The sequence below is a fragment of the Centropristis striata genome, chromosome 24 (genome assembly GCF_030273125.1).
Source record: "Centropristis striata isolate RG_2023a ecotype Rhode Island chromosome 24, C.striata_1.0, whole genome shotgun sequence".
NCBI classification, from domain to species: Eukaryota; Metazoa; Chordata; class Actinopteri; order Perciformes; family Serranidae; genus Centropristis; species Centropristis striata.
In genome coordinates, this window is record NC_081540.1 from 22,482,004 (window position 1) to 22,507,168 (window position 25,165).

Sequence of the window (25,165 nt, forward strand, 5' to 3'; positions counted from 1 at the left end):
AGGAAATAACACTTAGGAACTGTTTGTTAGCTCCAGGATAAGCTTTATTTGGATGTTTGCCCCTTGTGCTGCTAAAATTGATAGCTCCAACCTTAAACATCATACACGCCGTTTATCAGGTGGACATTTGAGATGTATTTACTATTTATTTTTTGCAGAATAAGCAGCAAATAGGCTCAGTGGAGATGTCTCAAAACAGCTTGTGTAATGTTTCTATGTGATCTGGTGAATAGAGCCGTGACCTTGCAGCTGAGCTTTGAACCTGCTCTGTTTTACTTATGTCCTATTCGTGTCCTTTTGCTGACCCTTGCAGTTACCACGCCACCCACTCAGTGAGCCATTACGGCTTAAATCCAAAAGGTTACAGGCTTTTTTTTTTACTGTTTGAATGTATGTACTCTATTCCCTGACTTAAAGTAGCTGGTAGGCTTGGTTTTATAACATGAATCAAAGAAGAAAGACGGAGGAAGTCAGATGTTGGCAACTCTTGATTGTTTCGGAGGTTTGTATGTATGTATTAAAGGACTGATGTGTAGGATTTATTGGCATCTCGTGGTGAGGTTGCAATCAGTTGAACTCCTCCTTTTCTAAGCATGTCGGAGAAACTATGGTGTCTTTTATTCTTGAATATAAGTAAAAGAAGAAAGACAGAGGTGTTAATAGTTTTGATTGTTGTGGATATTGTATACATCTGATGACAGCTAAAGAAAAACCAAAACAAATTGTATTTCTGCTGACATATACTGGCGTTTTTGACATTAAAGAGATAGTTCAGATGTATTTTGTTATTGTACAATAACACAATAGGACTGAATTCAGGAATGATCTCATTGTTATTGGTTGTGAGTCCGCCCTTCCTGCATTTCCTGAAGTGCCTTAAACCTGCATTCTATATAATGGCCAGCAGGGGGCGACTACACTGGTTACAAAAAAAGTCGATTTGTATGTTTGTCAATAAGTATGTGACTTCTCACTTGATTTATTAACTCAGTAAACATTCTCATAATGGGTTAATTATCTCAATTGCTAGTTTGAAGGCTTCTTTAATACAGCATGATGTTTATTTTGTGAATTATCATCCTATTTAGAGTAAACTACACAATAAATTATGCTTTAGGGCAAGGCTACTGGATGATTGACAGGTCACTACCACAGTGCAATTTCATCTTTAGTTTTAACCGTTTCCCAAAGTGTATTCAGCTCATCAACCATGCTAGCTAGCAAGTGCTAGCGATAGCTGATGATGTAGCTTAAAAATCTGTCTCCTGTACACATGCAGTGGTTGCAAAAAAAAAACATATGGCAATAAACCAAGATTATAACTGCTGAAATGCTGGATTTAAGGCTTCAATACCAGTTTCTGCTAACCAATGGGTGACTACCAGTGATTGTTTTGTCCCTTTTGGGCTACAGTAGAACAATAGCAGTGCAACAGGGCAGCTCCTTCTCCCTATTAAGATATGAAAGTCTCATTGTAAGCCAAAAAGGCACAATGATTCTTAATTTAAAAGGATTAAACAACCAAATACATAGGTATAGTATGTAAATCCTACACTCTGGTCTTTTCAGTTACTGCTAGTGCAAATAGACAGAAAGGGGTCGAAAGTTAAGACAAAGGAAGTAGACGGAGATAAAAAATGAGACAGTTAGAGCTTGAAACTGCAACAACAGGACAGAGACATGATAAGAGAGCAGACAGAATAAAAACCCCAGAATAGGCAGCAATGTGAAGGAGAAGAGATGAAGTGAGAAATGAGAACAAGCACAGCTCAATATGTCAGCGAGAAGAAGCAGCGAGGTAACTGTCTGCCTTCGTCTCTCACTTCACGGAGGGATCAGAAATGAGCTCGACAGCCAAAACCACCATGCATACATGCCCACACATCCCTCAGCTAGCACCTGTCCGCCGCTGCTTTCAGACAAACGCAAGGATGCTCCCTCATTGTTCGGAAACTCTGTTCCAGGAAGAATGGCGTGAGACGGGATTAAGTTGTAATTCAATTTAGGGAGATTAAATTCAGTCAGTTTCAGCTGGAAAAGCAACTTGACGGGACGCGCCAGCAGCAAAACTGGGTTATGCGGCTCAGAAGTTTCATATTTTTAAATTCTTGCATGTATACACACAGAGAGAAAAACATAAAATGCACACACTCTAATTGTATTCGAAGTGGACTGAGCCAAAACATTAATCACCACCTGTTGAGGGCTGCCAACTCAAGTTTTTCCTTATTGCTCATTATCTATTTGTTCTAAAGATGTAGGCGTCATCAGAGTGAATGAGGAAACTGGAGTCTGCTGCACTGCTGAGGGCCAAAAAATCCCAAAGAATTGTACTACGCAATAGTATCGACAGATCACACTTGTTTTTCTCTTCTTTCCTCTGTTGCACAACCATTTTTCTATCTTAGTTTCCTGTAGTTTTCTACTCATATCTCTCCGTCTCTCTTGTCTGTATCTCTGTCAAATTTTGGGCCTGTACTTGACAGAAAAATTACAGCCTGAGTTCAATGACTTGAATTCACATATTGCCTTCTGTCATCAGTCAGTTTTGGTGGCTTTTCACTGTGACCACGGTCTTGTGTTACAGTTTACTGTGGTTACAGATATTAGTCATATTTCCATCAACAATTTTTTGTGCGCATTTCGAAGATTTGCATGAGAAAAGCTTGAAAAATTCCATAACACTTTCAAAATGCGCATAAAATGTTACACAATTCCTAAAGATTTCCTTGCATTTTCTCTATTGGTTGGCCAAAATTGTCCGATTAGCAACCTCTTTTTTGTTGTTTTTTCTCTTGCCCAATCTTCTTCTTCTTCTTCTTCTTCTTCTCTTCGTCTACAGCAATACATTACACTGCCATCTTCTGATCAAAGTACGTTACTGCAGCTTTGTTTATTTGCTCTAAACCAGTTGATGGAAACGTCCCTAATTTGCATTTTCTTTTTAAAATTTTGCCTCAAAATTTGCTTCCACTTTAATGGAAAAACGGCTAAAGTCTGTTTTATTTCATGTGGCCTTCTACTTTGTCAAAATCTAGTATCTACAAAACCCACAATACAACTGTTCAGCTCGAGATTGAGGTGTGTTTTGCAAGCAGCATCAGATAATGAGTCTTTTAATATCAACAAAAAGGCTTTATTTGACATTTTTCTGTGATGAAAGTGAATTCTTTTTACATTGGATAAATCAATTCTGAGAGTTTGAATAAAATGTATAAAAGATATGAAAGCAGTGGGCCATCCTTGTTCGGCCGACTGCATGTGCATCACCCGTTGAGAGGTGTAAAAGTGTTTTGGTTCTCTGTTAAACTGTGGCAGGCTTGCCAAGACTGGAGAAAATAATGGGAAACATTGGATTAGTCTCAAAAAATGGGAACCATGTCAATTTTCCTTTTGTTGTTGCATGACGGGTTGAGTTAATTTGCTTTACTTGACTTTGCATGTCCTCCAATGTGACTATTGCGGATGGGTACATGGCAGTGTTGGCATTGGAAAGATTTAAAGAGCAGCCCTATTTCAAACTAAGCGGCAACCACTTGGGCTGAAAAGTGAAGCCAATGAGGAAGTGCCAAAATCTGCAATTCCTCTACTGGCCACTAGAGGCTGGCGTCACCTCTAGCCATTGGAGCCACCCACTTTGGTTTCTTTACCAACTTCTCTACCACTTTTCTCAGAAACTCATTCTACTATGACCACATTTTATAGAATCTATGGTTTAAACTAGGGCTGGGCGATATATCCATACATTTTGAAATGTGATATGGAATTAGACCATATCGCATATATCGATATAGTTCAAATTTTCACTGTGATACTTGCTCCAAGAAAGCTGCTGACTTTATTTAAGATATTTTTTATCTAAATGTGCACTTTATGGAGATCTAATTTTTTAAAAGGTACTCCTGTTGTGAAACAGTATTTATGTTCACCTAAATAAACAGTTTCAATAAAACTACTTGTGACATGTGATATTTGGCTTTGATTTAAATGAACATTTGCCCTCACTTCGCGATAAACGGGATATCGGGATATATATCGTATATCGATATCCAGCCTGAATATATCGGGATATGACTTTTGGTCCATATTGCCCAGCCCTAGTTTAAACCCAAGACTCTGGGGAGAGGACAGTCATTTTTCTGTTGTAATGTAAAGATTATAGGTTTGATTTTTTATTATATCATGCATTTATGTCATGACTGCAGAGATATTCTGCTTATATATCCTGATTGGCAGATATCTACTCCCCCACTGAACACACACACACACACACACACACACACACACACACGCTGGCGCTGTCAAGTGGACATGGCCCTGTGTCACCCGATGCATTAACGGGAAAAAAAGGCAACGGCTCAATACTTACATTGTCCGCCGCTGAGCCTGAGAGAGAGAAGAATGGAGGGAGGGCTGAGACAGAGAAATAGATGGCTAAAGGCAGAGAAAAAGAAATTAGGAGACGAGAGAGAGGAAGAGGTAGAGCAGATGGATCCAGACACTTTCAAAATGAGCCCAGAGAAAAGAGCATTTACAGTAGAGCATGTCGATATGAATGCTAATGCTCCTGGACGTCATTCCCACTCTCGCAAATACAAGATTGTGTCTCTCTTTCTATCTCTCCCTCTCTCTGTCTCCCCTTCAATTCTATTTTCTTTGCCTCGCTTTACCTTGCTTACTCACCCTGAATGAGTGCCATTTCTCTCTCTGTCTGTGTGTGTGTTGGTGCTGCCGGCTTATATTGGCTTTTGAGAGTTGTTTTCCCCTCACTTTTCACCTCTCCCCACTGATCTTTCTCCACCGCACACATACATAAACACACGCACATACCTGCGAGTAGGTTTCAATAACAGATTATTACAGACGCCAGCTAACCTTTCATCTAAACACCCTCACACACACATGCGTCTATCGATCGGACCAATTTTAGATCCTCGCAGACTTCCTTTGAGTTTGTAGCCCCTCTTAAATCATTTCGTCTAATAACTCATCTGTGTGTGTATGGTCAGCAAATCTCATTTATCACCATAGCTTGGGTCCCCTCACTGCCATTCTGTCCCACACAGCCTAGACCCACAGCAATATGGAGGATCACAGAGGAGAGGAAGCGCACTCATCTTTGCAGAGCCAACGATCCATAAAGCAATATGGGAGTTTATGAGCTCTCAATGTTGTTCAATATAGGGGCAAGTTCAACTATGCAATAGTCCATTGGTTCGTTTTCCTCGTTTTGTTCTCTCTTTATGAAATCCTTGTACTTGGAGGTAGAGAATGTGAACTTTGGCTTATTTAATATGTACAGCAGTTGTATTTGAAGGACATTACAAAGGGTGAAATGCATTTGGGGGATGCCCAGATGGTGAAAACCAGCAAATATCCATATCCGAGAAGCTGGGACTAGTACTTTTTTAGTATTTGGGCCAAAATAAATGACTTAAATGATCAATTGATGATGAGTTTATTTCAACCATGGACTGTTTAATTATATTGCACAATGCATCTACAATTCCTTCCACTGTACAAAAGTAAAGGCAAAGTAAACCAGACTACTGCCATTTTGCACTGATGCACCCAATATGTTTGTAGTCAGACTATTGAATGGGCGTTTATTAACACTTATCATCCCATAACCAGGGGGAAGTAAAAGCCTACTCTACCCTCTAGTAGGTTGTTATCACCCCATTCAATAGTCTGTTCCACCTTGTAGTTGGTACAATACGTTGTTATCGGCCCATTCGATAGTCTGTTCCACCTTCTAGTTGATACAATACGTTGTTATTAGCCTATTTAGTAGTCTGTTCCACCTTCTAGTTGGTACAATATGTTATCAGTGTATTCAATAGTCTGTTCCACCTTCTAGTTGGTACAATACGTTGTTAGTAGCCCATTCAATAGTCTGTTACATCTTCTAGTTGGTACAATACGTTGTTAGTAGCCCTTTCAATAGTCTGTTCCGCCTTCTAGTTGGTACAATACGTTGTTAGTAGCCCATTCAATAGTCTGTTCCACCTTCTAGTTGGTACAATACGTTGTTAGTAGCCCATTCAATAGTCTGTTCCACCTTCTAGTTGGTACAATACGTTGTTAGTAGCCCATTTAATAGTCTGTTCCACTTTCTAGTTGGTACAATATGTTGTTATCAGCCCATTCAATAGTCTATTCCACCTTCTACTTGATACAATATGTTGTTATCAGCCCATCCAATAGTCTGTTCTACCTTCTAGTTGGTACAATACGTTGTTATCAGGGCATTCGATAGTCTGTTCCACCTTCTAGTTGGTACAATATGTTGTTATCAGCGTATTCAATAATCTGTTCCACCTTCTAGTTGGTACAATATGTTGTCATCAGTGCATTCAATAGTCTGTTCCACCTTCTAGTTGGTACATTGTTGTTATCATCCCATTCAAGTGACATTTCACTTGAAGAAAAAGGCCGCCATTCTGAAGGTTTAGGTACTACTCCTCTAAGGTTAGGGCAAAATAGTTTGTGTATAGGCTTTATAAAAACATACTAAAAGTATATAAATGCACATAAATGCCAAAAGTTTATGAAGTACCAGCTAGCGTTAATACAGGAAATGAAAGTTATGTTTTTAGCTAAAACGTAAGGTTTTGCATAATAACTACGGTCACTAGAGGCCGCCACCACACAATAGACGTTAATATGGCAGCCCATTGAATGAGCTGATAATTACCTGCTGTACCTGCTAAAAGGGTAGAGTCGGCCCAACGTTGCCCATACTTATGGGTGATAAGCACTGATAAACACTTATCTATTAGTCCGACAATCGTCAAATCGGGTGATGGGTGACATCACTTTGAGCCAGAGTCCCACCCAAATACCTGATGGCCAATCGTAAGTCAATAAAGTGGTCATTCACAATGTAACAACCCTGTGTTATCACATGTGCCCTTGTGTGTAGAGTGGCATAATTCTCCCAACTTTAGTATTTTTTCCTTTTGACTAGTCATTGCAGCTTTAATTCATTCAAACTAAAATAAATAGATAAAATGCATTGAAACACTTTGAATGAAGTACAAACAAGTGCACTTTCATACAATTTCATTAGTCCCAAATCAGTGTGTGGAGCTGCGGCAGTCGAGTACTTTGACATTGGAGGTGTAAATAAAGATGAAAAAAAAATTCTATTTGGAACTGCCGAAGGATACCGTGTTAAAGATACCCATCGCTTTGAATAAAAGCATCTGCTAAATGACATTGTGTAATTTTAAAGGAAGTTTCGATAGAGTTGCCCATGAGTTTTGAACAATAACCAGGACAATTTTCTGATAAAGGACAGGATTATGTAATATAAACACTACAGCATATGCAAGAGTACAGAAAAACTTTTTCTCAAGCTTCAACATAAAGCACACTTGAATTACCGAGCACAACCCAAGCCTCAAGTGTTGTTGTTCAAGGCTTTGCTGTTGCATTTCTGGGCTGTTATTACTTGCAAGGGGTAACTCTTGTGGAAAATGCAATTATAGTCTGTGTTAAGTGTTTAAAACAAATGGCCGATGCTATGTTTTTATTCAGAGAAGTGCAAGACTTTCTCTTGAACACCAGTTTGCCAGAAACAGGAATACAACTTTAAAGCCAGCAGGAATGGGAAGCTTTGTCATTTGTTTTGTTGTTGTCTTAAAATGACTAAGTTTTAACAGGGTTTGGTGATGGAATTGTTATATTCTTTGGCTCCCTTTAACCCTTTGATGCACAACATGGGTCTAAAAGGACCCGACTAAGTTTTTATATTCTATATCTTTGCAATAAATTCATTTCATCATTCAGTATTGCAGGTTTTCCTCAAATAACTTGTTTTTGATCACTATACATCCTAATTTTTTGTTTTCATTTCTTACTTTTTGATTAAAAACCCTTTTTTTATCACTCTGCTTCTAATGCACAAGGTCATTTTTGACCCATGTTGTGCATTAGAAGGTGTTTATATCTCACATCTAATAATTATTATATGTCACCAATTTAAAACATGACAAAGAAGACACAAATATTAAATATCCTATTTTGTTTAATTGGTGTTTTTCCAGTGGAAGTTATTATTTGGTGGCTCTAATAAGTGTCAAATGTTAAAATATGTGATTTTCCAATGTAATCTGGTGGTTCTAACAACTCTTTTAAAGTTAGACCTTCAAAATAAGACACACATAGTTACACATAGACTCAAATTGTTAATTCAGTGAATCACTTTTGTATCACTACACTTCTAATGCACAAGCTCATTTTTGACCCATGTGTGTAAACTTGATGTAATAATACAAAAACTATTTTTCTTCATAAAGTATAAAAGTAAAAATTACAAAATAGAAATATTCAAACACACAGCCAGCATGAAATAACATGGGGAATGAATGCGGGTCATTTTTGACCCATGTTGTGCATTAGAAGGTGTTTATATGTTGTGCATCAAAGGGTTAACTGACCAACAATGTCAATGTTGGCAAAGATAATATTCAGATTCAAAAGTAAGACCTATTCAAAGTTGAACCGCTGACAAACTTTAATGAGCAGTTTAATTACATTGAGCCAAACTTCATCCCGGTGCTACCTCACTCAAACCTCCAGTCGTGCCCGTGGTAACGCAGCCATGGTGCCAGCTGAACGCAGCAGATGGTAGCAGGACTGGGGCTGACTGACTGACTGGTGGAAAGGCTGGCAGGGACGGAAAGAGTGCTTGATGGGTGGAAATAGGAGGAACTAATTACAGTGGTCGCCACTGCATTAGTCGATTGCCATGCATTTATCATTAGCACTGCACACAGACACAATCACTGACAGAATCTGTGTGTTTTAACGTGTTTCTGCAGACTTGAAGAGCAGATTTTTGTGGTATTTGTGACCTTTTGTGGAGTTAAAGGAACAATCTTCTTGCATTTCTATTAGAACCGGGACTCGATTAAAAAAAAAAAATCGAGTTAATTATAGGCTTTGTTGTTTCCATTTTAACCTGTATTTTTTTTTTTTTTATTTGCTTTTAAATGTCTTCTAATGTGTTTTATGTATTTTAATCTTGCCCCTATAAAGCACTTTGAATGGCCTTGTGTCTGAATTGTGCTATATAAATAAACTTGCCTTGCCTTGTAATTAATTAATCGAAATTAATCGCATTTTAATCGCATATAAATATTTAGCCTGAGAACAGTGAGAAGTATTTTTTTCACATGGATTTTTAGTATACCATACATAAGCTCAAGCAACAAATGTTGTTTATTTTTGTTCAAGTCCAACAGACCAGTGCATTTTTTGCTATTAAGTGTAGCAATAGCATATTTAGAATCTTGTTGCATAGCAACACAACCATGCTCTTATCGACGCTTCCATCCGTTAGTTTTTTTTTCATGTTCACTGTGGTTTTTGTCTGAACTCATGAACGCTAGTTGGTGCTCCAGTATAATCGGTCCGCCTGAAACTCATCCAGTGAGAAACCATCCGCGGTGCAAAAATAAGTGTGATTAATATGTGTCATTTTTTTAACGCGTTAATTTTTGTGTAATTAATTAATCTTAATTAACGTGTTAAAGTCCCGGCCCGAGTTTTAACGTGTTTCTGCAGAGACTTGAAGAGCAGATTTTTGTGGGTTTTGTGACCTTTTTTTTCTGGAGTTAAAGGAACAATCTTCTAGCATTTCTATGTCTTTGTGCCAGAGATGGAAGCAGCCAGAGGCATAATGTTTTCTGTTTATCCAACCATCCAATTGGCTCTCCCATTCCAGTGAATGTGGTATTTTAGTAACACCTTGAGGGAATTGGTTCAAATTTGCCACAAACATCCACTCGAACTGATTAGAGGGTTTTGATTTCTGGCCCAAACTCAAGAACTCAAGAAACTTTGACATCAAATTGTTCTGCAAACAAACATTTCTGGACATTATTAACCCTGTAAAACCCAAATATAGAAAAACACAAAAAAATAAATAATTCAACCATTCAGATGTTGTTGTAAGAGGCCTTTTGGGGTGAAAATGGAGTGTTTTCAAAAATGTTATGTTTTAATAAGTTTTTACAGAAATGTTGTAATATTGCAACATTGGGCTTAATGGGGAGCAGAATCTCCTGTATTTCCACTCATTGTCTGACCAACAATACAGAACTAAGGATTCATTTGCAGGGTTTTGCTTTTCCCAAACCAGTATATAAGATGAATAACAATCTCAGTCATGTTGTTATGAAGAGTTATGAACTTTGACATTTTGACAACAAGCTCTCAATAAAATGTAGGGCATATTTTCCACAATAACTACATACTAGACACTGTAATAAACACCAAAAAAAATATTCAAAGCAGTTTACTTACTTGAATCAGATGAATCCAGTCCAGGAAATTAAAGGGATGTTGCTCGATCAAAAAATTGGAGGTTGTGTGACTTCTTGTCCTGAGGACGGGCCTTATATACAAATGTTGGATCCATTTTCGCATTGTGAGTACAAACAATAGGACCCAATGATCATGTTAATGTGGTTGAACCAAAATTGTTATAATATATATTATATTGTTTGGGGATAACCAAAATTGTTGTAATTCTGCAACACTGGGTCCTACAGGGTTAAACACCCTAAATGATGGAACAGATTGTCACATTTGGTTGGATACTGAATTGGTGACACAACTCTTGGGTGCCAACCTTGAAACTGTCTGAATGTGACATGAAATGTGTGCATTTTTTGGTAACACTTTAAAATAACCATCATTTATAAATGGTAAACAGATAGTTTATTAATGTTTAATCATCATTTATAAACCGTTTATAGACCATTTAGAATGGTAAATACATAATTTTATTAATGTTTAACGAACCAAATAATTTAAAAATGGCTAATAGATGGTATGTTAATGTAAGTTTATAGTTACTTTAACATTAACAAACAATTCAATGATAATTAATAGTTTATTAATAGTTTTAGTTGCACTCATTATAACATTTTTAACACCAAATCAGGTATGTTAATGATTTTGAAATGATTCATTTACCTTTAAGAAATTGGTTGAAAACATTTAAAGATTAAATACATATTATATAGCACTTTGTAAATGGTTAATAATTGGTTTATAAACCATCTATAAACATTACTTAGTTGTTATTGTAAAGTGTTACCCATTTTTTTTTTCAATAAATATTCTGCTATCCCTTTAAATACCTTCACTTTCTATATCTTACATTTATTGGACTACTCAACTACAGCATCACACGTTTTCAGCAGGTCCTCAATCATACACTTGCTCCCTAAATTGTCTGCCATCAAAGCCTTGAGCAGCCCTGGTATAGATCTCCTGTGCTCCGGTCCTGTGAGTTTGGACAGACATGGATATAATCTACCACTTGATCGGTTGGCAGAGTGTTTCTACTATGAGGTGGTAATCCTAGTTTGTATTTTCTATATTATGGTTTGTGTTGTCAAAAGATCCCTTCCCTTCTTTGGAATTTTCTCAACATTCTGTCTTTAAGCCTGCTTTGCATATGAAGATGCATTAGTAACATAAATAATTCTTCTTGCATGATTGTGCTGTATCCGTCAGTTTAGCCCACACGGCAGCTGGATTCTTGAGAGAAAACATGACCATCTATGTTGGCAGGCTCTAATTTGCCTCACGTTCTGTGTGAATATAACATTATATCCAATAGTGTTTTTACGCCTTACTGTAGTCTCTTTTCCTAACCTTAACAAAGGGGGTTTGGTGCCTAAACCCAACCATTGTTAACCCTTTGATGCACAACATGGGTCTAAAAAAATTCATTTCATCATTCAGTATTGCAGGTTTTCCTCAAATACACCATACATCCTAATTTTTGGTTTTCATTTCTTATTTTTTGATTAAAAACCCTTTTTTATCACTCTGCTTCTAATGCACAAGGTCATTTTTGACCCATGTTGTGCATTAGAAGGTGTTTATATCTCACATCTAATTATTATTATATGTCACCAATTTAAAACCTGACAAAGAAGACACAAATATTAACTATCCTATTTTGTTTAATTGGTGTTTTTCCAGTGGAAGTTATTATTTGGTGGCTCTAATAAGTCTCAAATGTTAAAATATGTGATTTTCCAATGTAATCTGGTGGTTCTAACAACTCTTTTAAAGTTAAACCTTCAAAATAAGACAAACATAGTCACACATATACTCAAATTGTTAATTTAGTGAATCACTTTTTGTATCACTACGCTTCTAATGCACAAGCTCATTTTTGACCCATGTGTGTAAACTTGATGTAATAATACAAAAACTATTTTTCTTCATAAAGTATAAAAGTAAAAATTCATATCAATAGTCAATACAAATATTCAAACACACAGCCAGCATGAAATAACATGGGGAATGAATGCGGGTCATTTTTGACCCATGTTGTGCATTAGAAGGTGTTTATATGTTGTGCATCAAAGGCTTAAATTATTTACAATGTCTTTTAAACAGCAGTTATGGTGTTAAAAGATGCTTATCACATGTCGCATTACATCGATTTTAAGATCTGTTAATGGTTTTATTCCAGAATATTTATCCTATGAACCCTGGAGAACCCTCAGGCCTTTTAATAAAACCAAAAGTTAAGACAAAAACCCACAGTGAGGCGTCGTTTTCTCACCGTGATCCTTGTTTGTGGATCAGACCTGAAGACCTGAGGCCATCAGAGACTGTTCATATTTGTAAGAGCAAACTTAAGACTCATCTCTTTAATTTGGCTTTTACTTGAACCATTTTTAGAGATTTTTCTGCTCATGCATCTTAGTGTTATAACATCTTCTCTTTTATTTATCAATCAATCATCCAAAAGGAGCCACCAGTCACGTCAAAGGTCTGGAGAAGGTGCTATTTGCCGTTTCCATGGTTTCATTCACCGCTATATAGAGACTTATAAAGTCCATACAAAGTAAAGCATATTAAGATCATAACTCATATCCAACAACTTCCTTACTTACTACTAATTCTTTAGTAAGTAAGGAAGTTTCTGAGGTTATTGAGGGAAAACTCTTAGTTAATGGCTTACTGGTTGTATAATAAGGCCATACGGAATTGATAACTACTTAATAATGACTAATTAAGAGCCAATATGTTACTTATTTGCATGCCAATAAGCAACTAATTAATGTTGAATATGTGTTCCCTAATATAAAGTGTTCAAATCACAATAATATCCTATCGTGACTAAAGTATCGGGATAAAATCGTATTGTGGGGCCTCTGTTGATTCACTCCTCTACTACAAACCCCTTCAATAGAACACATTGAGAGGTTATAGCATCAATTACATCACAACTGTATTTAATTATTGAAAGGATAGTAAAACATTGCACGTAAAGCTTCCCTCCATTGGAAAATATGTTTTGACTCTTCTCCTCAGTTTGAATTGGTAATGAAGGAATGTGATTGGCTGAAATTAGCAGATAACAGACCGATGGATGATCCAATCACACTGCAAAGAAAGAAAAGTTGGGTGAACTCAAAATCTCAAGGCAACAAACTTCGATAACATTTTAAGTTGGACAATTAAACTAAATATTTTAAGTTTTGTTTTTGAGTTTGCTCAACTCTGAATTTCTCTGGCACGATTGTAACGCCGCTATGAAATGTCAGCTAATGTTGTGACCACAATTTTGAGTTAGCATTGATACGCTAATGGCTACTCTTGTAGCTGTAACAAGCAGCGCCGCTAGCATCAGTTAGCCGCTAGCATCAGTTAGCCGCTAACTTTCGCTAATGACCTCTTTTCCCAACAAAGAAATAAGAGTTATCAGAACTATTGTCCCTTGTTGTGAACCCCAACTTAAAGATATAAGTAACAACAACTCACCAACTTGTTTTTGAGCAGACAACTGGCTTCCTTTGTTGTGCTAACTTACATTATTGCCCTAAATGTCAATAATTTATAGTATAGTTTTACCAACTTAAATCACTGTTTTAGGCCAAAAAACACAAGTTGGCTTTTTCTCAGTGCAGCTGCCATGTGTTTCCAACCACCGCTGCTTCTCAGATAGTTATTTGTAACAATTTATCCAGCAGCCAGGTTAGTTGTCAGTACCATTAGTGTGAACTGGTTTGAAGCATGTTTGCCAGAGGGCGTTGGAAGCGATCAATGCTTTGACGGACAGGTGTGTGTTTGTGTGGTTGTTGTTGTTGTGTGTGGTTTAAACGTACCACTTTCTAATTGCCTGGCTTCCTCCGCACGCCAGCGGAGCCGCTTCTACTCACTGTAACGTCTTCAAAGTCGTGTAATCTCGTCAGCCGAGTAAAGTCTCCAAGTGAAACCCTCTCTAAAGGTCAACCAATGCAATTTGAATATCTTTGATTAAACGGTGAGCCGGTGCCAGACCCAGACTGTAGGTCAGTGCCTCAGAGAAATGATATCCACCCTCTCACCCCACTTGTCCCTCCCCGAGTCTCCGCTCTCGCTGCTCCCTCGTTGTCGAGGGTCACGTCTGCTCTCTTTTTAGCAATTTACGTAATCTCCCGACCCGACCCTCTCCACCACGACTCCCTCTGTCCTTCAGATTTCCCTTTGATTCCATTTTTGCATCTCATATTCACACCAGAAATCCCCGATCCTGATGTCTCTTTGTCTCTCTCCATTCATTATCTCAAACTGTACTGTACAGTAGCCATTGAACCATGCACGCACAGTCTGTCGTAGCCAAAAAGTGCCGAAAGAATCAGAGTTTTCTTGGCCAAATCACATTCTGTTCATGTATTTTCTTTCTCTGCTGTGAGCCTCGAAAACTCAACATATATGCTCCACAGTATTTCCCCTGTCATAAATACGTAATTTAGTTACGATTTAGTTATGATTAGTGCTACTGGCTACATCAGGGGTCTCAAACTCAAATGACCTGGGGGTTGTGAAGGCAGTATCAAAATGACCAAAAAAAGACACAAACTGACTGAAAAAACACTTAATTACTTAAAAAAGACTAAGTTACTTTAAAAAGAAACAAAATGACCAAAAAAATGACAAAATTACCAAAAAGACACAAAATGACCAAAAAAAGACACAGAATTACCAAAAAAAGTAATTAAAGGGCTTTGGAAGCAATCAGTGCACAAACAAAACGGTAAAGTGCCATTCATATAAAACTCGCGAGACCCATGGGCTACATGATGTGGAAAAGAGGAACCAGAAAATCACCTTCATTTAGACAAAAAAATGTACTGTACAGTAGCCATTGAACCATGCACGCAGTCTGTCGTAGCCAAAAAGTGCAGAAAGAATCAGAGTTTTCTTGGCCAAATCAGTCTGTTCATGGATTTTCTTTCTCTGCTGTGAGCCTCGAAAACTCAACATAAATACACAGTATTTCCCCTGTCATAAATACGTAATTTATGGTCATTTTTAGCAATGGCCTGATCAGGTTTTATGCTGCCGATTCCAATAGCGATCACATGAATTAACAGTACATTATTACTAAGTATGATTAGTGCTACTGGCTACATCAGGGGTCTCAAACTCAAATGACCTGGGGGCTGCTGGAGGCAGTATCAAAATGACCAAAAAAAGACACAAAATTACTAAAAAAGACACAAACTCACTGAAAAAACACTTAATTACTTAAAAAAAAGACTAAGTCACTTTAAAAAGACACAAAATGACCCAAAAAAAGGACAAAATGGCCAAAAAAAGACACATAATTACCCCAAAAAAGACACAAAATTACAAAAAAAACACAAAGACCAAAAAAAGACACAAAATTACTAAAAAAGACACAAACTGACTAAAAAAACACTTAATTACTTAAAAAATACTAAGTTACTTTAAAAAGACACAAAATGACCAAAAACAGACACAGAATTACCAAAAAAAGTAATTAAAGGGACCTTCCACAAACAAAAAAGTAAAGTGCCATTCATATAAAACTCGTGAGACCCATGGGCTACATGATCTGGAAAAAAGGAACCAGAAAATCACCTTCATTTAGACAAAAACCACGTCTTGTCTTACTTTTTCCAGAGAAAAAATACCCAAAAGTTGCAGGCAAAATGTAGCAACTGTTCAGTCAAGAGGACAGCTGTAAACAGCTAAATGTACCTGTTATCTGTAACACAATCTTTAACAGATTGAAAACATTAAGGCTCTCAACAGGCTAAATAGTGCAGAAAGATAATTTAATCCTTCAGTCCTTCCCTTTTGATTCCATTCTTTTCCTCTGTTTGCATCTCATATTCACACCAGAAATCCCCGATCCTGATGTCTCTTTGTCTCTCTCCATTCATTATCTCAAACTGTACTGTACAGCAGCCATTGAACCATGCACGCACAGTCTGTCGTAGCCAAAAAGTGCCGAAAGAATCAGAGTTTTCTTGGCCAAATCACCCTGGGGAAAAGAGATGTCTTCCGTCAGTTTTCCCACTGAATAATGAATGTAATTTAACTTATCTAGGTTAGCTGGTTGGCTGACCTTTAAGTATTAAGCAGCATGGCGGCCTACTGTATATGATCAAGTTGCCTCGTGGCATTTCAAGATAATGACTATGTGGTCATGAATGAGTGAAAAACATTAATTATACTTTAAATTTAAAGCACTTTCCTTGAATTGTAATTCCAGTCTTTGGCTTGGCCCATTGAGGCTACACTTTCAATAAGCTAATTGGCTCCATACAACAAATTGCCTTTAAATTGACTTTTTTTTTGCCTCCCTTTCCAGTTTGTCCCGGCACAGAGAACAAGCTGAGCACTCTGTCTGACCTGGACCAGCAGTACCGCACTCTGAAGAAGCTCTACGAGAACTGTGAAGTCGTCATGGGCAACCTGGAGATTACCAGCATCGACCGAAACCGCAACCTCTCCTTCCTCAAGGTACGAGCACTGAACGGCTTCTGGGTGGTTTCCTCCTGCAGATATTCACAAACTAATACTCTATCTGCATGGGTTGATAGAGAGAGAGTGATCAAATAATGTGAAAAGGGCAGATTCTGGCTTTCAGCACCATGGAGAGAGGCCGACAGAAAGATTTAGTTTCTGTCAGAAAAGGCTTGTTTCAGCACCATGGACAGCTCACTATTCACAATTTTCTACATTGTGCGCACAATATTTTGAGAATTTAGACGTTCAAGAGAGGAGAGAATGTACCACTTGAAGAAGTATTGATAATAAGCATGAATACATTAATGAATAGGTCATTTATGGTCATTTTTAGCAATGGCCTGATCAGGTTTTATGCTGCCGATTCCAGTACCGATCACATGAATTAACAGGACATTTTTCGATTTAGTTCTGATTAGTGCTACTGGCTACATCAGGGGTCTCAAACTCAAATTACCAGGGGGGTAGTAGCTGGGGGCAGTATCAACATGACCAAAAAAAGACACAAAATTACAAAAAAAAAAAGACACAAAATGACTGAAAAGACACAATGACTTAAAAAACACTAAATTACTTTAAAAAAAGACACAAAATGACCAAAAAAAGTACAAAATGACCAAAAAAGACACAAAATTAAAAAAAAAAACACAAACTGACTGAAAAGACACAATGACTTAAAAAACACTAACTTACTTTAAAAAAAGACACAAAATGATAAAAAAAAAAGACAAAATGACCAAAAAAAGACAGAATTACCCCCAAAAAATACAAAATTACAAAAAAAGACACAAAAGCCATATAAATGCATTTAAAACTTCTCCGCTGTAGTTATACATTTTTTTTTTTTTTAATTTATGACTTTTAAAGCAGAACACATTGAGTCATGCAAAGTCTGCAGACAATATTAAAAATGTATTTAATTTTATTCATTTATTTATTGTTTTTTGCACTTATAAACATAAAATCATAGTTAAAATGTGCAGGAAAGATAAAAAAAAAAAAAGCAAAAACCCAAATGACTTATAAACAACCCTCCCTGTTAAACCTATACATAACTATGCATTGCTTAAATTACAAAGCTAAGACATAAGGTCAATCCGAAATGATGACTCTGCTCAACCATACAAGGTTTTTCAACAAACAGTCATAAATGTACAAAAAAAAATAAATCTGTGAATGTTCCAGTAGTATGAGAGATTAACTTTGGATACAAAAACAGACAGATACTAACAAGCAAATGATCCCCTCGAGGTTTTCAGAGATTAATGATGATTATACATTATTAATTACCATGTTTGTCAACAGCAAACTAACTTTTAACTAATGTTGAACTTGCTGCAAATTCACCATTTACTAATAATGATTATTACAAAGCGTTGCCAGTAAAAACAAGAAGATAAAGAGGAAATGAGGCTTTCAGCACCACGGACAGAGACACAAAGAGATTTCGGATAGAATCACGTTCCGACACAGAATGAGTGTTTCAGTTTGAAGTTTCTAGCTTTGCATATTTTTGTGACTCTGAACAACACCCTGCTGTTTCCTAGATGGGGACTATCATGCGAGCTTGCAAAACATAAAGTGTAAATTAGACAGTTGTGGGATTGTCTGTTTCTCATTAAATGTTTCAGAGTTTCTTTAAGCTCGGCGAGGCCCGTTATCAAGCTCTCTGGGTTTAAAAGCACACAGCTGACTGAGATCTTCTCACTAATACACCATCAACTATGTAGTGTTCTCCTGCAGGGTGAAGACAGAGTTGCAGCAAGTTTGACCATTTACTTTATTCCTTTTATTTACTTTCTTCGTTAAAATGCTGGTGAATACTGTAAATAAAGTGATACAAACATATTTTAACTTAATGTTACAACAAACACAGCTGTAAACATGATTGTCATTGCTGCCCGCTTGTATATAATTGTAAATGAAAAGGCTTTTAACTTAATTTATCAAATACATTCATTCATGAAATCACTGCTTGTATATAAACATGCCAAATGCAAAATCCAACTTACGGCATTGCTTCGATGATGCAACACATTTCTTTGTTCCAGTCAAACAGGAAGTGACTAAATGGGAAGTGATCCTAGAGGAAGTCACTAAACAGGAAGTGGAAGTGTTCAAACAGGATGTGACATCATGGTATTAAGTGAACAGAAAAAGTTACAAAATAAATTTGTTAAACTTTAAGTCATCATCACCTCTTGTTTCCAATTCAAATGAAATAACAACAAATTATCCAAAGTAAACACTACAAAAAACTACATCAGTAGTTTGGTCAATAAATACCATAAATCACTTTATTATTTCAAGCAGTTATGCAAGTATGACAATACCAGTGGTGGAGAGTATCTAAGTGTAAAAATGTTTTTAAAACAATTCTTATTTATTTATTATTTTCTTTCATGTAAAGTGTCTTTGAGTGTTGAGAAAATATAATATAAATTGCATTTTTTATTATTATTATTATTATTATTATTATTATTTTTGATGTTGTTATTAAGTACATTTACTCAAGTACTGTACTTAAGTATCATTGTTTTACTTGTACTTTACTTGAGTATTTCCATTTTTTGTAACATTAAACTTCTACTACACTACAGATCCATCTCAATACATTAGAATATGATGGAAAAGTATTTTCTATCATATTCTAATTTATTGAATAATGCACCTGTCATAACATATATGCATAACTGCTTGAAATAATAAAGTGATTTATGGTATTTATGGACCAAACAAACTAAGTATATTCACTCAAGTACTGTAATTAAGTATCATTTTGAGGTACTTGTATTTTACTTGAGTATTTCAATTTTATGTAACTTTATACTTATTGATAAGTATTTTTTTTAATAAATATTGCACTTTTTACTTACTATATGTTATTTTTCAGGTCGAAACTTAACATGGAACATGATCAATGTCAAGTCATTTTACATTTTTTTTTATTAAACCTCATAACAGTTTAATAAGTAGATAAAATAAGTCTTATCTTTACACAATTAAAACACTGCTTACATAAATGCATCAAAAGAAATAATCAAATAATATGTCTAGAATATATTTAACAATCTGAGTGGATCCACTCTGCATAATGAGTACTTTAACTTTTGATACTTTAAGTACATTTTGATGCTGATACTTTTGTACTTTTACTTTAGGAAGTTTTGAACGCAGGACTTTTATTTCACAGTGTAGTATTAGTACGTTTACTTCAGTAAGGGATCAGAATACTTCTTCCACCTGTACTGCTCATTTGGTACCTGTTGTGCTTCATCCTTAATTACCATAATTCATAATTCAATTTGCCATTGTGATTATGATTTGATGGTAATTATTGGCTGGAAGACGCGATGCTGAGCAGCCCTGACTTACTGACACAGTAGGAGAACATTTAAACATGCAGCACTGAACATATTGTGTATTTTGGAGCGCTTCCAAATTGTCATAAATAATTAATAACAGAACAGAACAGAACGCTCTAAATTCAAATGAGAGAACCCTTTAAATAAAATTGTCATATCCATTTTTTTTTAACTTTCTCAATCTGTGGAAATATTCTCATGTAATTACATATGTAGAAAATAATTCTTGTTTATAAAATATGTCCAGTTTGTTTTTCTGCAGGGGTGTAAAACGTATTCAGATCCCTTACTTTAGTTATTATTATTGATTAATTTACATAAGTATTTACTATACTGTTATTTGGTTTAATTGATAGAAATGTGTCATCATTTTATATTATTCACTTTTTTTTTGTTAAATCTCGACCTGGAAAGTAAATAAAGCTGTCAGCTAAATGCATTGGAGTAAAAAAAAAGTAGAATATTTGCCAAAACATGTAGTGAAGTAGTATAAGTATAAAGTTACATAAAAGTACCTCAAAACAAACTGTACTTAAAACCTCTCAACATTACATTTTCGCCGTTTTTTTTTTTTTTTTTTTGCTGGAGGCTGTAGCCGGCATCATATGAAATAAGCAGATCTAAGGAATCTATAGACACCATATGCATCATCCAACCTGGTCTCACAGGAATCCGTGAAATAGCCACGGATTCGCTTAACTCAAAATCCGTGGAATAGCCACGGAATCACTCAAATTTCCGTGAAACTGACACAGATTTGGCTACAATGCAAGTTAATGCCAGTCATATCCCGTGGCTATTCCAACATACAAAGTGATTATGTACATTCACTGAGTGAATATTTAGAAAATAAAACATATATTTCTCGCTAGAAATGTGATCAAAATCCATTTTTATGCAGAAACTAAGTCAAAATATTGATTTTTCACTAAAAATGAGAGAACTGTCTGCCATGTTTTTTGTTCTGACCGCCGGGACCTTGAAAGTCACGTGACTTGGAACAAACCAATAGGAACAAATATCCATGGAATAGCCACGGGATATGACTGTCATTAACTTGCATTGTAGCCAGTCCCGATCCGTGGCTATTTCACGGATTCCTGTGAGACCAGGTTCGCATCATAATATTGTCGGAAAGTTTAAAAAACAACGCTGTGAAGTTAGGCTCATTTTTTTGATGTTTCATGGTGATTTTCAAAGCACTTATGTGACCTCTGATGTCATGTGATCGCAATGAAATGAGGCTCTCTGTGTTCCCACAAACGTTGTGTGTTGATAACACTTTACACCTTAAGGCTAGCCTGGTTTACCCAGACTGCCTTGCGCGCTCGATTTCATTTCGAACTGCCAAGGGGTCTGGAAACTAGAGAGCTTTCTTAGCCCTGTTTTAGGATCCAATCACAGAGCGGGGAGGGACGGAGAGACGATGATGCGTACTACCCGGCAGACGGAAGCTCGTAGATTTCTTACTGATCCAACATGGCTGCTGCAGACGCAAAACTCTCTTTAGCTGTAGATGGTGTTTTAAATAGTTTAGAGCCAAAGTTGAAAGGCGAAAGGTCTCTGGGGGCTCCGCTGTCCCCCGGCTCGTAGCCAGATCACCGGCGTTACGGTAGCGGGGCTAATATCGGTAGCGTTACGGCGTTAGCGGTAGCTATTAGCCCCGCTATTGTAACGCCGGTGATCTGGCTCCGAGCCGGGGGACAGCGGAGCCCCCAGAGACCCCCAGCAGCTTGTTTATTGCCCATAAAATCAGTGGATGTGTGTGGCTGAATGACATGAGGGGGAATAAAGCGTGAAAATAAATAATCTTGCAGAAAGCGAGAACTGGAGAAGCAAAGCAGCAAACAACACTCTCTCACAGACACACACACAACAAACATCCATCTCTGTCGCTCTACTACGTCATCTGGTAGAACTGATCTGATTGGCTAAGAGCTACCTACAGACGCTTTGATAGACATTCTAAGCGCCCAATAAACGGCTCCGGAGGATCGTAAACCACACCTCCTCTACGGAGAAATGAACGGCTGGTTCCCAGACTAGATCTCATTTGAGATTAGTCTGCTGTTAGCCAGGCTAGCTTAAGGTCCCGAAACGGTCCCTCTCTTACAAGTGTCATAAACTGACCGATATATTGAGAATCAAAAACATAAAATCAGCTGAATGTACACGTTTGGTCCCCAAGGTGCCTCGAGGGTTCAGATAAAAAACACATCGTTTTTCTCATTTAGTCCAAATTTGCCATTCCCGCCTACTGTATTTGAATATTTGTGCATACTGAAGTCCATAAACAGGCTTTGAATACATAAACTGGGCATCAGTGTAAAGCTGAGACTCTTGTGGATTCAATGAGGCCAGTTCTCTTCATGTCGGATGATGTTAGCCATCAGTATTAGCCAGGCGGCAACCTCCGTGTCTGAGCATGGAAGCCACCAGGAAGTGCATAAAACCTGCAATTCACCGAAAATTCCAGCAGGGGGTGCTAAGTTTGGCTGCAAAAGAAATCTGCCCATTCATTTCAGTGCTAAATTTGAAAACTTCTCACTTGATTTATGACCTCAGAAAAAAATTTCAGGGACAACATTATGGTCTCAATCACTAGTAAAAATCTTCTTCAAGACAATTTGATGTCAATAGTTCTAATAATGGCCCCATTTAGAAGAAAATAGAAGATAAAGAATCGTATGATTTGGGGCGGGGCTACCTTTGATTGACAGGTCACTAACAAGGCGAGCCGTCATCAGGAGAGAAGCAGAACAATGCGTATCCACGGCAACGTGTCAATAAAGTTATATATAACGTTATATAGATAGAAAAGAGGGCGTTTAGCGGTTTGGTCTCATAACTTTGACCCTTTCACTGTATTTTACCTTAATGACAGTTTATTTGAACGTTTTGTTCAGTAAATGTCTTGTTCAGCGTTTGGTTGGACTAACAGACACTCCAAGGAGTCGCTGCTCAGTTTTCAGAGGTCAGTAACAAACATTTTGTTTTTGTTTTTTTGCTAGCCAAAACTAGCATCCCAGTTAATGCTCCAGCTAATGCTAACAGTAATTAGCAGCAGCTTCTCTCAGTCAGGTTGAGGTGTAGAGAGGCTGTAGTCAGTGATCAGATCCCTCTCCTCCTCCGCAGTCCAGATATGGTCTGCTTCCTGTATCACAAACAAGATGGCGACGATTGTAACGCTGAACTCGAGGCTTCCAACGGGCCACAAACCAACGGGTGACGTCACCGTGACTACGTCCATTATTTATATACAGTCCATGTGTAGGATGATGTTAGCCATCAGTATTAGCCAGTTGCTACTTGCTATATAAAATGAGCTGCTGTGACCTCTAGGATAATCACAGCCTCATGAAACTTTACAACCACAAACTAGAAACCTGGAGCATTCAGAGGATGTGCAGCTTCTCTAGCTATTTGACTATAAGAGGGTCTGAAGCAGTTTGAAGAACAGAAGTGCTCTTCATCCAATCTCTGAAAATACAGAAATCTCCAAAAGTTTTGAGCCCAAATCTCAGCATGGATTCTTCTATGTTGTTCCAAAGGTCTTGAAATATATATGTGTTATATTCTTGAGGGCTTTTTGACCATTTTATCCATTCTCATTATGAATAAAATTGCATAATTCAGCACCAAATGTGTTGAACAAATGGTGTCAACCCAAAAATTGCTGCAACAACGTATGGGACACACTAATAGGTTGAAATAAATAATTATTTGTCATTTTTATTAGATATTTTTGACCGGAACAACTTGACACACGGTGCTGAGCTTCATTTTAATTCATCTTCAGGTTCACAGCTTTCAGATGATGTCACCACTTCTATGTAACATTTATTGTTGACCTGCTATCTCCCCCTAAACATCCACTGCCCACAACCACCAATTTTCAGTTAAAAGGGACTTGGAATGGTAAAATTAAATACAGCATTAGATTAAATATAGTTAGATAAAGTCCACCGCTGCCTGGTGTAATGCTTCATGTAGAAATCTCCATATTTAAGAGGCCGAAAACAGCATTTTCTGCCATTTTTGCATGAAGAAATCCTTTACGTTTAATGTTGGCGGTTATTTTTCTCAGTTAGTTGAAGTATAAAGTTAGTTGTAACTATATACTTTTACTTAACACTACATTTTGAGGCAAATATTGCACTTTTTACTCCACTACATTTAGCTGACAGCTTTAGTTACTTTTCCGGTCGAGATTTAACATAAAAATCATGATAAATTTAAGTGATTTGACATTTTTTTAATTAAACCTTATAACAGTAAATTAAATAGATAAAATGAGTGTTATCTTTACAAAATTAAAGCACAGCTTACATGAATGCATCAATACAAATAATCCATAATGTTGGTGGTTATTGTTCTGTCTATTGACAATCAGTTAGTCGATAAATCATTACAGCTGTAAAAAAGAAGTTGAATAACAGACATTAAAGTCTTTTAATACTTTTGTCATGCCATCTTCATTGATTGAAGCCCTTCGCCGGCACAGAACACCTAACTGACGCTAGCGGCTAACTGACGCTAGCGGCTAACTGATGCTAGCGGCTAACTGATGCTAGCGGCACTGCTTATTACAGCTACAAGAGTAGCCATTAGCGTATCAATGCTAACTCAAAATTGTGGTCACAACATTAGCTGACATTCATAGCGACGTTACAATGCTGCCAGAGAAATTCAGAGTTGAGCAAACTCAAAAACAAAACTTAAAATATTTAGTTTAATTGTTCAACTTAAAATTTTATCGAAGTTTGTTGCCTTGAAATTTAGAGTTCACCCAACTTTTCTTTTTTTGCAGTGTACTTTAACTTTTGATACTTTAAGTACATTTTGATGCTGATACTTTTGTACTTTTACTTTAGGAAGTTTTGAATGCAGGACTTTTATTTCACAGTGTAGTATTAGTACGTTTACTTCAGTAAGGGATCAGAATACTTCTTCCACCTGTACTGCTCATTTGGTACCTGTTGTGCTTCATCCTT

General features: G+C 36.9%; 1 protein-coding gene across 3 annotated transcripts in view; it reads left to right on the plus strand.

Annotated features, from left to right (window-relative positions):
- The window catches only part of LOC131962694 (receptor tyrosine-protein kinase erbB-4-like), a 429,169-nt gene that overhangs the window by 187,905 nt on the left and 216,099 nt on the right, over positions 1-25,165 (plus strand). For all 3 annotated transcript variants that reach the window (XM_059327691.1, XM_059327690.1, XM_059327689.1), the window contains exon 2: positions 16,649-16,800. In XM_059327691.1, the coding sequence (XP_059183674.1) occupies positions 16,649-16,800 (152 nt within the window). The remainder of the gene's footprint in view (positions 1-16,648; positions 16,801-25,165) is intronic.